The 14,649-nt window shown below is 43.0% G+C and overlaps 1 protein-coding gene across 1 annotated transcript in view; it reads left to right on the top strand.

The window, feature by feature from the left end:
- ccdc83 (coiled-coil domain containing 83) overlaps positions 1-14,649 on the top strand; it is a 41,874-nt gene that overhangs the window by 18,535 nt on the left and 8,690 nt on the right. Inside the window, exons 6-7 of the mRNA XM_028800266.2 lie at positions 8,329-8,419; positions 8,713-8,781. Of these exons, the coding sequence (XP_028656099.2) occupies positions 8,329-8,419; positions 8,713-8,773 (152 nt within the window). The 3' untranslated portion in view covers positions 8,774-8,781. The remainder of the gene's footprint in view (positions 1-8,328; positions 8,420-8,712; positions 8,782-14,649) is intronic.

Genomic DNA, 14,649 nt, shown 5'->3' with positions numbered 1-14,649 from the left:
AATAAATTTTAAATGTGATCTTTCCAGACAATTTAACTCAGTGTCTTTAGCCCCTTTTATTCATCTGTATTATGTCATCTGCTACATAAGGTAATCTTCATTTTAAGCAGCTTGCATGCTGTCCAAAATCTTATTTCACAGTACTACTAAAGCAGCCAGCAAGCATTGAAACCCCAGACTGCGCTCTCTTTTTTTTTTTTACCTTTAATTTAATTACTTACAGACAGAAGCAGAGACTTTTTATTTTTTCTACCAGAAAGCTATTTCTTAGAAATATTAAAGTACTTTCATAATTAATTGTGTTCAATCTATTTGAATTTGTGTTATTTCTTTTGCGATTGTACAACCTTTTTGTTCTGTGCTCTTCATGTGTATATCTTTTGGAATGTAGACATTGAACGCTTCACGAGATTGCAGAGATTTCTTTGCACATTGGGAACTTGTCTAGTATTTGAGGATTTGCTCATTGTTATTCAGAGACATTCTGAATAAAGTCCCACTCACTGAGTTCTTCTACATAGCAGTCAACACCCTTTGTTTTTTTATTTTTTTCTAGGAATGACTCATAAATTTCAATAATTTCCTATTTTTAAAAGTAACCATGAATACAATTTGCTTGTGACTTTTTTTTTCTATTATTGCTTAAAATGTCACATTATTACTTCTATCTGTAACCAGTGTTGCCTACAGTTTTGAGATTAATATCAACCAAATTAATGTGCTTGCAAGTAAATAATTTTGAAATGATTGAAGACATAAGAAACTGTTAATGCAGTCGTTTACACATTTTGAAAAACCTTTAAATAGTATGAATAGGAAACTCATGTTTTGTTAGAATTGCATCTTAAGACTGTATTTTATAAAGCTTAGTGCTCCATGAACTATTACAGTAGGTTAGAATGCAGTTATTACTGCTTCTTGTCAGAATGTACCTCTACTCTTCACATATAAAAACACTCAAGTCAGTCATTTTCTAAACCTCTTTGTCCTGAAGAGGGTAACGGGGGTGCTGGAACCTATCCCAGCTAGCATAGCGTGCAAGGCAGGAACAAACCTGAACAGGGCGCCAGGCCATTGCACAGCAAACACACACACAGCTAAACACTATGGCCAATTTAGCATTGCCAATTCACCTACCCTACCTAACGAGGTAAGAAGGCGGTATTGTAGCAGCAGAGCCGGCACTAAGCTAAAAATGAAGCGGCTTGCGAGAAAGTGGTGTTTTAAGCCTTCGGTGCCTTCTGTGATCCTGGAAAATGTGAACTCAATCTCAAATAAGAACGACGAACTGGCTGCGCTGGTGAAAAATGTCAGAACCTACAGAGAATGCAGTTTGTTGTGCTTTTGCGAAACGTGGCTAACTACCACCATCCCAGAAGCTAACGTGGAGCTACCCGGTTTTGCACAGTTAGAGTGGACAGAGACGCAAGTACCTGCGGGAAGCACAAAGGAGGAAGTCTAGCTCTCTATGTTAATACAAGGTGGTGTAAGTCTGGACATGTTAAAGTCAAAGTCTCCACTTGCTGCAGGGGCATCGAACTGTTGGCCGCAAGTCCATCCATCCATCCATCCATCCATCCATTGTCTCCCGCTTATCCGAGGTCGGGTCGCGGGGGCAGCAGCTTGAGCAGAGATGCCCAGACTTCCCTCTCCCCGGCCACTTCTTCTAGCTCTTCCGGGAGAATCCCAAGGCGTTCCCAGGCCAGTCGAGAGACATAGTCCCTCCAGCGTGTCCTGGGTCTTCCCCGGGGCCTCCTCCCGGTTGGACGTGCCCGGAACACCTCACCAGGGAGGCGTCCAGGAGGCATCCTGATCAGATGCCCGAGCCACCTCATCTGACTCCTCTCGATGCGGAGGAGCAGCGGCTCTACTCTGAGCCCCTCCCGGATGACTGAGCTTCTCACCCTATCTTTAAGGGAAAGCCCAGACACCCTGCGGAGGAAACTCATTTCAGCCGCTTGTATTCGCGATCTCGTTCTTTCGGTCACTACCCATAGCTCATGACCATAGGTGAGGGTAGGAACATAGATCGACTGGTAAATTGAGAGCTTCGCCTTGAGGCTCAGCTCCTTTTTCACCACGACAGACCGATGCAATGCCCGCATTACTGCGGATGCCGCACCGATCCGCCTGTCGATCTCACGCTCCATTCTTCCCTCACTCGTGAACAAGACCCCGAGATACTTGAACTCCTCCACTTGGGGCAGGATCTCGCTACCAACCCTGAGAGGGCACTCCACCCTTTTCCGGCTGAGGACCATGGTCTCGGATTTGGAGGTGCTGATTCTCATCCCAGCCGCTTCACACTCGGCTGCGAACCGATCCAGAGAGAGCTGAAGATCACGGCCTGATGAAGCAAACAGGACAACATCATCTGCAAAAAGCAGTGACCCAATCCTGAGCCCACCAAACTGGACCCCCTCAACACCCTGGCTGCGCCTAGAAATTCTGTCCATAAAAGATATGAACAGAATCGGTGACAAAGGGCAGCCCTGGCGGAGTCCAACTCTCACTGGAAACGGGTTCGACTTACTGCCGGCAATGCGGACCAAGCTCTGGCACCAATCGTACAGGGACTGAACAGCCCTTATCAGGGGGGCCGGTACCCCATACTCTCGGAGTACCCCCCACAGGATTCCCCGAGGGACACGGTCGAATGCCTTTTCTAAGTCCACAAAACACATGTAGACTGGTTGGGCAAACTCCCATGCACCCTCCAGGACCCTGCTAAGGGTATAGAGCTGGTCCACTGTTCCGCGACCAGGACGAAAACCACACTGTTCCTCCTGAATCCGAGGCTCGACTATCCAACGGACCCTCCTCTCCAGGACCCCTGAATAGACTTTTCCAGGGAGGCTGAGGAGTGTGATCCCTCTGTAGTTGGAACACACCCTCCGATCCCCCTTCTTAAAGAGGGGGACCACCACCCCCGGTCTGCCAATCCAGAGGCACTGTCCCTGATGTCCATGCGATGTTGCAGAGGCGTGTCAGCCAAGACAGTCCTACAACATCCAGAGCCTTGAGGAACTCCGGGCGTATCTCATCCACCCCCGGGGCCCTACCACCAAGGAGTTTTTTGACCACCTCGGTGACCTCAGTCCCAGAGATGGGGGAGCCCACCTCTGAGTCCCCAGGCTCTGCTTCCTCATTGGAAGGCATGTTAATGGGATTGAGGAGGTCTTCGAAGTATTCCCCCCACCGACCCACAACATCCCGAGTCGAGGTCAGCAGCGCACCATCCCCACCATATACAGTGTTGACACTGCACTGCTTCCCCTTCCTGAGACGCCGGATGGTGGACCAGAATCTCCTCGAAGCCGTCCAAAAGTCATTCTCCATGGCCTCCCCAAACTCCTCCCACGCCCGAGTTTTTGCCTCAGCAACCACCAAAGCCGCATTCCGCTTGGCCTGCCGGTACCTATCAGCTGCCTCCGGGGTCCCACAGGACAAAAGGGTCCTGTAGGACTCCTTCTTCAGCTTGACGGCATCCTTCACCGCCGGTGTCCACCAGCGGGTTCGGGGATTGCCGCCACGACAGGCACCGACCACCTTACGGCCACAGCTCCGGTCAGCTGCCTCAACAATAGAGGCACGGAACATGGCCCATTCGGACTCAATGTCCCCCACCTCCCTCGGGATGTGGTCGAAGTTCTGCCGGAGGTGGGAGTTGAAGCTACTTCTGACAGGGGGCTCTGCCAGACGTTCCCAGCAGACCCTCACAACACGTTTGGGCCTACCACGCCTGACCGGCATCCTCCCCCACCATCGAAGCCAACTCACCACCAGGTGGTGATCAGTTGACAGCTCCGCCCCTCTCTTCACCCGAGTGTCCAAGACATGTGGCTGCAAGTCCGACGACACGACCACAAAGTCGATCATCGAACTGAGACCTAGGGTGTCCTGGTGCCAAGTGCACATATGAACACCCCTATGCTTGAACATGGTGTTCGTTATGGACAATCCGTGACGAGCACAGAAGTCCAATAACAAAACACCGCTCGGGTTCAGATCAGGGGGGCCATTCCTCCCAATCACGCCCTTCCAGCCGAGGATCGGACCGCCAAGGTCCCCGCCTTCGGCCACCACCCAACTCACACTGCACCCGACCTCCTTGGCCCCTCCCATAGGTGGTGAGCCCATGGGAAGGGGGACCCACGTTGCCTCTTCGGGCTGTGCCCGGCCGAGCCCCATGGGTGCAGGCCCGGCCACCAGGCGCTCGCCATCGAGCCCCACCTCCAGGCCTGGCTCCAGAGTGGGGCCCCGGTGACCCGCGTCCGGGCAAGGGAAAACGCCGTCCAAAATTGTTTTTCTTCATAGGAGGTTTGTTTAACCGCTCTTTGTCTCATCCCTCACCTAGGACCAGTTTGCCTTGGGTGGCCCTACCAGGGGCATAAAGCCCCGGACAACAGAGCTCCTAGGATCATTGGGACACGCAAACCCCTCCACCACGATAAGGTGACGGTTAAAGGAGGGGTGGCCGCAAGTCTGCATCCCTATTACTTGCCCAGAGAGTTTGGACACGTCATTGTTGTTATTGTTTACATTCCTCCTCGGCGGACGTGGAGATAGCGAGTGACATCATCCATTCTGCTGTTGCTAAGTTACAAACGCAGCACCCTGAGGCGCTTGTGCTAATCGCTGGAGACTTTAACCATGTGACGCTGAACAAAACATTACCTGTCTTCTCCAAGTATGTGGACTGTAACAGCCGGGGAAATAAGACTATTGACTTACTGTATGCAAACGTTAAAGACGCATACTGCGCCACCTCGCTGCCTGCGCTTGGGAAAGCAGATCATAACTTGGTTCTGCTTCAGCCTCACTACAAACCAAGAGTGAGGGTCCTACCTACAACCACGCACTCATTCAGGAAGTGGTCCCCTGAAGCAGAGCAGGCACTGAGAGACTACTTTGGAACTACAGACTGGGATATCCTGCAGGGATCACATAGTGGGAACATTGAGGAGGTTGTTGACTGCACTATTGACTACATCAACTTCTGTATGGACATTGTAGTTCCAGTGAGAACTGTACACTGCTATGCTAACAACAAGCCATGGATTACAAGTGACATCAAGGGCCCTTTGAACCAGAAGAAAAGGGCTTTTAAAAGCGGTGATCAGCAGGAGCTCAAGCACGTGCAGAAGGAACTCCGAGTCCAGCTCAGGGCGGCGAAGGAGCAGTACAGGAGAAAGCTGGAGCAGAAGTTGCAGAATAACAGCATGAAGGAAGTGTGGGATGGGATGAAGATCATCACTGGCTGCAGCTCGAAGCGGGATGCCACCATCAAGAGAGACGTGTAGACAGCAAACCAAATGAACAACTTCTTTAACAGGTTTGACCACCCTAACCCACCCTCCACCCATCCTTCTGCTGATACCAGCATAGGAGAGACATCCCCACCCACAATTACAGCAGCGCAGGTGAGCAGAGAGCTGAGGAGACTTTGTGCCAGCAAAGCAGCGGGTCCAGATGGAGTATCGCCACAACTGCTGAAGGTCTGTGCGTCGGAGCTGGGGAGTCCTCTACAGCGCATCTTCAACCTGAACCTGGAACAGGGGAGAGTCCCGAGGCTTTGGAAAACATCTTGCATCACCCCAATCCCAAAGGTATCACGTCCTAGTGAGCTGAACGAGTTCCGGCCTGTCACTCTGACGTCACATGTGATGAAGACCATGGAGAGGCTGCTGCTTCACCACCTGAGGCCACAGGTCCAACACGCCCTCGACTCTCTGCAGTTCGCATACCAGGAGAAGGTGGGAGCAGAGGATGCCATCATCTTTATGCTACACCGATCACTCTCCCACTTGGACAGAGGTAGTGGTGCTGTAAGAATTGTTTCTAGACTTCTCTAGCACCTTCAACACCATCCAACCTCTGCTCCTTAGGGACAAGCTGACAGAGATGGGAGTAGATTCATACCTAGTGGCATGGATCGTGGACTATCTTACAAACAGACCTCAGTATGTGCATCTTGGGAACTGCAGGTCTGACATTGTGGTCAGCAATACAGGAGCACCACAGGGGACTGTACTTTCTCCGGTCCTGTTCAGCCTATATACATCGGACTTCCAATACAACTCGGAGTCCTGCCACGTACAAAAGTTCACTGATGACACTGCTATCGTGGGCTGCATCAGGAGTGGGCAGGAGGTGGAGTATAGGAACCTCATCAAGGACTTTGTTAAATGGTGCAACTCAAACCACCTACACCTGAACACCAGCAAAACCAAGGAGCTGGTGGTGGATTTGAGGAGGCCCAGACCCCTCATGGACCCCGTGATCGTCAGAGGTGACTGTGTGCAGAGGGTGCAGACCTATAAATACCTGGGAGTGCAGCTGGATGATAAATTGGACTGGACTGCCAATACCGATTCTCTGTGCATGAGAGGACAGAGCCGACTATACTTCCTTAGAAGACTGGCGTCCTTCAACATCTGCAATAAGATGCTGCAGATGTTCTATCAGACGGTTGTGGCGAGCGCCCTCTTCTACGCGGTGGGGTGCTGGGGAGGCAGCATTAAGAAGAAGGAGGCCTCATGCCTGGACAAACTGATGAGGAAGGCAGGCTCTATTGTAAGCATGGAGCTGGACAGTTTGACATCTGGGGCGCTCAGCAGGCTCCTATCAATTATGGAGAATCCACTAAACAGACAGAGGAGCAGCTTCAGCGACAGACTGCTGTCAATGTCCTGCTCCACTGACAGACTGAGGAGATCGTTCCACCCCCAAACTATGCGACTCTTCAATTCCACCTGGGGGGGTAAACATTAACATTATTCAAAGTTATTGTCTGTTTTTACCTGCATTTTTATTACTCTTTAATTTAATATTGTTTTTTGTATCAGTATGCTGCTGCTGGAGTATGTGAATTTCCCCTTGGGATTAATAAAGTATCTATCTATCTGCATGTCTTTGGACTGTGGGAGGAAACCAGGACACCCAGAGGAAATGCACACAGAAAGGGGGAGAACAAGCCAACTCCATGCAGGGAGGACCTGAAATGTGAACCTTGGTCTCTTAACTGCAAGGCAGCAGAGCTACCACTGTGCTACCATGCTGCCCCCTAAAACACTCAAGTCTATGTAGAAATTGTTGTTTCACTTTATTTTAGGTGAATATATTAAACTGGGGAAGACCCTCAGCATTAAGGAACAACTTACCGTACATGTGGTGCTTGACAAACTGTAAAAACACATAACTGGATTGCAGTAAACTTCGTGAAAACATAGATGACCATACGACACATGGACCTAATCAGCATGTGTGTCTAACATTTATAGAAAATTACTTTTTTTTTAGATTCTTCATGTAGTGTTGTTTAAATTAGTACTGGCAGCACACAGAGTGAAGAACATAAAAATGTGTTGACAATTAGTAAATGTTCATCCTGCATGCGTTCTCTCCACTTTCACATGTTTGGACCATGCTGTTACGAGCGCTCAGAGTCCCAAAGTAAGCAAGTTCTGGCAGTATTAAAAATGTCCACTTTGGAACACTGTCTGGACTCAAAAAGGGCCATGCAGAATCTTTATAAAATAAAAGATTTATTTTTAGCAAAAACACTGTATAACAAAAGCAAGCTCCATTGAGCACAAAAGGCAATTGAATTGCGTGAAGCAATAAGGCAAATCAAACTAAGCAAAATCCCAAAAGAATATATCTGAAGAAAGCTCAAAATACAAAGCACTGGGTCAGAAATGTAGTAATTACAATAAACACAGAAGAATCACAGAACTTACCAAACGCAAACACATTTGAAATTAACCACCAGGAAGTGTGGGAGATCCTCCAGATTTATAAGGCACTGGGCAGTTCCTCACAGTGATTGGCAGGTAACCCTGCCCCTCAAGGGACCACCCACAAATCACATGGAACATAGCACAGGCATAGAGAACAAAGCACATAAGAAATGAAAGAAACATTAACGTAAAGTGACCCAAAAGTGAACAAATAATACATAAAACAAAGATCTGAACCCTGACCAGTGGAGCAGCCTTTCCTAAATATAAAACACGCATGCTTTGTTTTTATTGTGTCAGTAAATGAATCCAAGCCATTTTAATAGAAAATGGTGTGAAATTAAACAGAAACCCAGTTGAAATATGCGAAAAGGGGTATCATTAAAAGTTAAGCTTTTTATTTTTAAAGTTAAGATTATGTTTTCACATTTATCAAAACACTTGCTGAAGCTCTTGTTTTTATTTAAATAACTGCCAGTGGAGTAGTGGTCCAAATGTAAAACAAAGATGGTAAAAAATGATGTTATGTCTTTGACTTTCACAACTTATCTTTCTTACTGTTTAATGATTGTGGTTCCAATTATAGACTACATGCAGCGCAGTCTGGAGGTGAAAGTTGATGGAATAAACAAGCAAATGGAAAAATGCATCAGTGAAAAAAGCAGCTTGCTACAAAGGTACTTTCATAGACTTTTAAATGTAACTCTAAGTGACATTTGTTTACAAGTATGGCAAGAAGGCTGTTCAGCTTTATGGCCATCGCCTCCATACTTTAAAATAGCTCATAATATTACTGTGCTGTAATGGAATAAACAAAGTCTTATTATTTTAACTACGCCCTAAAGGATGAAATGCATGGCATGCGTGCCGTATAAATGAAACTTAAGTCATTGCATTTTCATCTGTCAGTCTTTAGTGAGTCAGTTAAAAGAAATTCTATAAACATCTTCCTTCTTCCTTCACACCACAGAAGGCAATTAGCAGGCTTGACAAGCAAAGTCAACAAGAAATCAGAGAAAATGAATGGCTAAAAAACGAGGTAAGATTTTATTTATAGAATTTGGTAGAGAGACTGCACAGTTACATTAGGATTGTATAATGTTTTGTTTGGCTTGAAATTATAATATGAATTCACTTTTATCTCTTTTATTGTTGCAATATTTTGGAGCAATTTCTAATAATGATGAAATGAAAGCATCGTGTTTGGGTGTATTATTGGAGATAAAAATGTGTCCAAAATTTTTTTAAACACTTTGTAGACTTTGGTCAATATTTACAACACACTGCAATGGACTGGCACCCTGTCTGGGGGGGGCGTTCCTGCCCCCAGCTGCCCCACAACCCTACCCTATAGAAGAGGGCTAGGAAAATGGACGGATTTGCATCTAATTCTGTGGTTAATTTGAAATAATATGTTTGTTTTAGAATATTAATAAGTATGCACATACTGTGTTACGCATTATGAGTTTATGTTTCAGAAACATTGGTTTGCAGCTAGTGTCATTTGTTACATCATTCTTATGACTATGTAAGCATTGCCATTTTTACTCTGCAATTTTGCTTTCCACTCACAGTGCCATTTAGTAATGGTCTGAAGTAGTGGTGGGTGGTGTACCGGTTCATACCAAAAACCGTTTTTTATTTTTGTTATGATATGGATTTTTCTTATACCGCAACACTGATTTAAATTGCCTAAACGACGTTCGGAATGTGGCACAGCGGGAAACTGTTCAAGTGGGGACCTTTTTCTCTGCTACACCTTTTGTGTACTTTTGCTGAAAAAAAAGAGTCACGTCCGTTGCCTGGAGATACTTTGGTTTTAAAAGGTCGGATGTGGACCATTATGTTCAAATGTGTAAATACTGTTTCTATACTACTGGATAATACTGTAAGCCAAGTTGTACTTGTTTTATTTGTTTTCAATAGCCTACAGTGTAATGTACCTGGGTACTGTGTAATAGTGTGACAACATGTTGACTTTATTCTCGACATTTCCACTTTAATTTCGACGCTTATGACGAGAATAAAGTCGACATATTGACTTTATTCTCGACATTTCTACTTTATTCTTGCTGTTTATGTCAAGGTTAAAGTCGACATGTTGAGTTTATTCTTATAATTTGTCATTAAGGTAGAACATCGTAAACTAAACTTTATCGTAAAATGAATATTTAATTTACTAGATTTTCTTAAACCCCGTCATAAGTTATATAGCACATTAAATGCTTTGTGTTGTGTTCCCTGAGCCATGTTAAATCGGTACGTGCTTCTTAAACTGACTTCCTCTTGTACTGAGGAGGTGCCGCCGCGATCGCCACACAGAATACATTCACTTCATGATATTCCTGCTCTCAGAACATTTAGAATGCTAAGATAAATACTTGATATCATTTTCATGATGAAATACATTGAAGCAGGTATTAATCATGTGGGGGCACAGCGGCGTGGAGGTTGCACTGCTGCCTTGCAGCAAGGGTGTCTCGGGAGTACCCTGCCTTGAATTTGCATGTTTTTCTGGTGGGTTTACTTGGCGTGCTTTAGTTTGCTTTCAAAGTCATGTAAGATGTGGGGTTTTGTTATGCTATATTGACCCTGCTAGTGTATGTTTTGCTCGTATTCACCCTGTGATGTGCTGGCGTTCAGGATTTGCTCCAGCCTCGCACACAATGCTTGATGGGATGAGCGTAAACCTGAATGGATGGCATAATTAAACATGTATAACGAAGAGTTTTTTAAAGTTCTGAACACTCTGTGGGCTAAGTTTATAACTAGTTTTAATTTCATAAAGACATTTATCGTGTGGCGATTGGTTATGTGGAGAAAGAAAAAGGAAGGATAGGAACTGTGGTTTTGGTAGTCAGACAGACAGCACGCGTGCAATAAAGAAAGCCCGTTCAGAAGAACATCCATTGAATTCTGTGTTCATGTCTCCGACCACCAGATCACAAACCCAACATTTACACAATATTTAAGTTAAACCTGTGCGATACCCATTCATACATCCAGTTTTTTGGAGCCTCGTCACACCTGCCATAAAGTTCTCTACACTGAACATACACCTGGGAACCCCTTACTGCGAGGGAGCAGCACTACTGTGCATGTTTAATACCTGCTTTAATGCATTTCATCATGAAAATATCAAGTATTTATCTTAGCATTCTAAATTTTCAGAGAGCAGGAATATCATGAAGTGAATGGATTCTGTGCGGTGATTGCTGCCGGCGCCTCCTCTTAGTGTGGAGGAAGTCAGTTTAAGAAGCGTAGTAATTAACAACTGGGTCGGGGAACACTTAACACAAAGCATTTAATGTGCTGCATTAACTTATGACGGGGTTTGAGAAAATCTAGTAAATTAAACATTGATTTTAGGATGAAGTTTAGTTTACGATATTTTAGTTTAATTATAAAATAAACTATGAGAATAAAGTTGAAATGTCAAATTTAATCTCAATATAAACGGCAAGAATAAAGTGGAAATGTCAACTTTAATCTCGACATAAGCGTCAAAACTAAAGTAGAAATGTCGAGAATAAAGTCAACATGTTGACTTTATTCTCGACATATAGTTTGTTTTTTTCTTCCCTGTGTCCATATTTTTTTTTCTTCACCGTTGCCCTAATATGCTTCCGTAGGGCTATACCACAAATAGCATTATAAATGCAAGTTGCAGTTTTATTATTTATATATATAGCTTAGCTTTAAGCAAGGTCCATATTAATGCAGTTTGCCTTAATGATGGTTCAGTTGGTAAAGATGTCATCACCAAGTTGCACTTGTTTTATTTTATTTTAATTTGGTGAATACTGTGTAATGCACCCGGGCTTGAAGTAATAGTGCAACTATTAGTAATAATACTATTATTTATTTTATTGTTATTATTAGTTTAAATATCATGTAGTTTAATGATGGTAAAGTTGTTTAAAAAGTCACTTTAACGTGTCAGTGGACAAAGATGGTTAACATTAACAGAAAGTGTAGTTGGTTTACAAAAAATATTTACTATTTATTCCTTTTCTAAGACATTGTTCAGTGCAATACAACTTTTGACAAGCACCTCTGGATATTTTACTATTTAAGTCTAAATGCCTCTTTGGATGGTTGAAAATATGTTGTCAAAATTATAGTTTAAGTTTTTGCAAAATTTGTTCAATAAAAAGGTTCTATATTTTGACTGCATCTGTCATGCAATGTGATTCCTACTCTTCATTAGTGCCACCCACTTGAAAACTATCACTTTATGGGGCCATGCAAACCTTATTAATACTTGTGTGCACATTAAAATGTTTTTCTTGTACAATGTACAATTCTCATGAAAGTCTAATAGGTTATTTTTAGCCAGTCTACTGCAGTAATTGCAGTGGAAAATGTGGTTAACATCCACTCATGCATGGGAAAAAAAAATACCGTTGAATACCGTGAAACCGGGATAATTTAGAAAAATACCGTGATATAGAATTTTGGTCATACCGCCCAGCACTAGTCTGAGGTGGTTTACTGCCAGTTTAGGAGGAGTACAGCCAAAAGAGCATATGCAATACAAGTAAAAGATAAAGTCGAAACCAGATGGATCAAAAGTATGGTCATCAAACCCAGTGTGTAGCAAGAATTTTAGTCAAATATTTCAGAACAAAAAGATCATTAATCAGGAAAAACTTTACGAACAAAATCGCTATCAGAACATTTTGATTATCTACAGTGTTGAACGAGGAAAGAATGTCAATGCCAGCCTTTCAACCTGTCATGTCAAAGAGATTAGAGCCTTGATCACTGAGGTCACATCCCTCAACAACCAGGAGAAGTTACCTAGCGACAGGAATCACAATATGGCAGTGTTCTTAAAAGAAAGTGAAATCGGAACGGCAGAGAATATTTCTCGTGACTTTAAATTCTTATTAATCTCAAAAACCAAATGCCATAATTTTATTCTTTTTGCTAGAAAACCATACATGGGTACAATGATCTTTATATGTAGGTAAAAGCCAAACTGAAAAGAATTTGCAGCAACTTTGACGGACCTCTTTGTGGCTTGTCTCTTCATCTTTTAGACTTTACCTTTTTAAAAGTTTCCGTCTAAGCACAAAACACGTAGCCTTACCATTGATCACTAAACTGTGCATAGAGAGACATGTTTAGAGTTGCTAACTGAACTAGACACCAAACAAAAATTCAACAGAATGATGCATCCTTTCCACGGAAGAAGTCAGACTAGTTCAAGAAGGGGATTCATGTTCTTGTTTCTTGCTGGTGCAAGGCTGTTGAAGTTGACAGAGAAAATGTACAAAATGAGGAGTATAGCAAATGCAGTTAACGTATGGGTATGTTCAAACAATTGTATAATAAGTTAATAGCAATAAATAAGTGGTGTTGTATAGTCTTCTGGACTAGAGCAGAGCAACAGTATTAGGTTAAAACACGTATAGCTGAAACATTAAGTGTTACATCCGGGCTTAATACTGTATGTTCAGGAGCACATTGTTATTATGCAGGCTTTTCTGTGTGTTGCTCATTTTTTTTCTTAATTCTATTTTCATTGTAATATTAGAGATGCCATTACATTGGTATCTTGCGAGTTTTTGTTGGTTTCCACCATATTTGTGTTAAGGGTACCTTGTGTTGCTTTGTGCATGATGTGGATGTATCACTACTTCTGGTGTCATCACATTTGCATTTTAAAAAGAGGAAAATGTGCATATGAACTTTAAAATATAACTTTTAAGGAAAGTCTTTATAAAGACTTGTTTAGCAACAAAGAAATCATTGAGAGAAAATGTAATTGAATTTGATCTTGGCTTTATTTAATTTCATTTTTATGGTAGACTATCAACTATTACTGCCAGTTCACACATAATCATTTGTTTGATGTCACGAGCTGTTTATTGGACACCGAGTAGTTCACAGGAGAACAGAGGGAGGCTTTTGCAGCCAAGTATTTGTGTGAGTCTTAAATTAGACGGAGAACAACAGATGAGGTCTTAACAGGTTAAGGACGGTGCAAGGAGGGGAGTCAACAAGACCAGAAAAACAAATCATGAATCAGTTCTAAACAAAAATCAAGGAGCCAGTGTGAAAGAAGCTGGTCTTAAGAGCAAAGTCAGTTTGGAGTAAAGCAAGTGAGGATTCAAGAGAATTATAGAGACAAGGATAGAAGAAAAATGCAAAAGAAGAACAGAAACAAGAGGTTTCTTAAGTATGCTGCAAGTGACTGCACAGTAACAGTTACATTTATTATTGGAGATGAGATAATATGCATTAGGCAGGCACAAGATAAGTTCCCGGTTCCTCTCTGTGTGGATAGCGCTTTGAGTACTGAGAAAAGCGCTATATAAATGTAATGAATTATTATTATTAAGAGGAGTTAAGAGCAAGAAATGGTAGGAACAAAAAGCTAAAAAAGAAGTCAAAGAATGAGTGCTGAACTCAACAGGAGGGCCTAGATTAATCAGTAAGATTCCGGTGGGAGGCTTGAGGCTTTGAGCCATGAAAGGGGGGCATTGACACATGCAAGATGCGAGTTTACCCGATAGTTAGGGGGTATTAATCAGAACATGAGGAGTTTCTGACAGCTAATGTTTGGCAAGGAATACCTAGTAGTGTTGTGATTTGGACCAACACAGGCCATACAAAGGCCTAAACTGCAAACCTTAGAAAGGGAAGGGGAACTACCAAAACCCCTGACCCAGTTGAACAAAACTTTAAATTTAATCTCCTCATTACATTAAATATCAGTCCCAAAACAAATCAAATAACTCAAAAAATGTAAAAGAATTGCAAAGAACTTTAAAATAAACAAAATACAAAATAACAAAAGTACAGGTAAATAATAAATTAGCAACAGAACATAAATACAAAAGGAAAGATGGCAATTTAAAATATGACTAAACCAAATCAGCTAACCAAAAATCTAAAC

The sequence above is a fragment of the Erpetoichthys calabaricus genome, chromosome 4 (genome assembly GCF_900747795.2).
Source record: "Erpetoichthys calabaricus chromosome 4, fErpCal1.3, whole genome shotgun sequence".
Classification (NCBI taxonomy): domain Eukaryota; kingdom Metazoa; phylum Chordata; class Cladistia; order Polypteriformes; family Polypteridae; genus Erpetoichthys; species Erpetoichthys calabaricus.
This window is presented reverse-complemented; position numbering and strand designations above follow the sequence as displayed.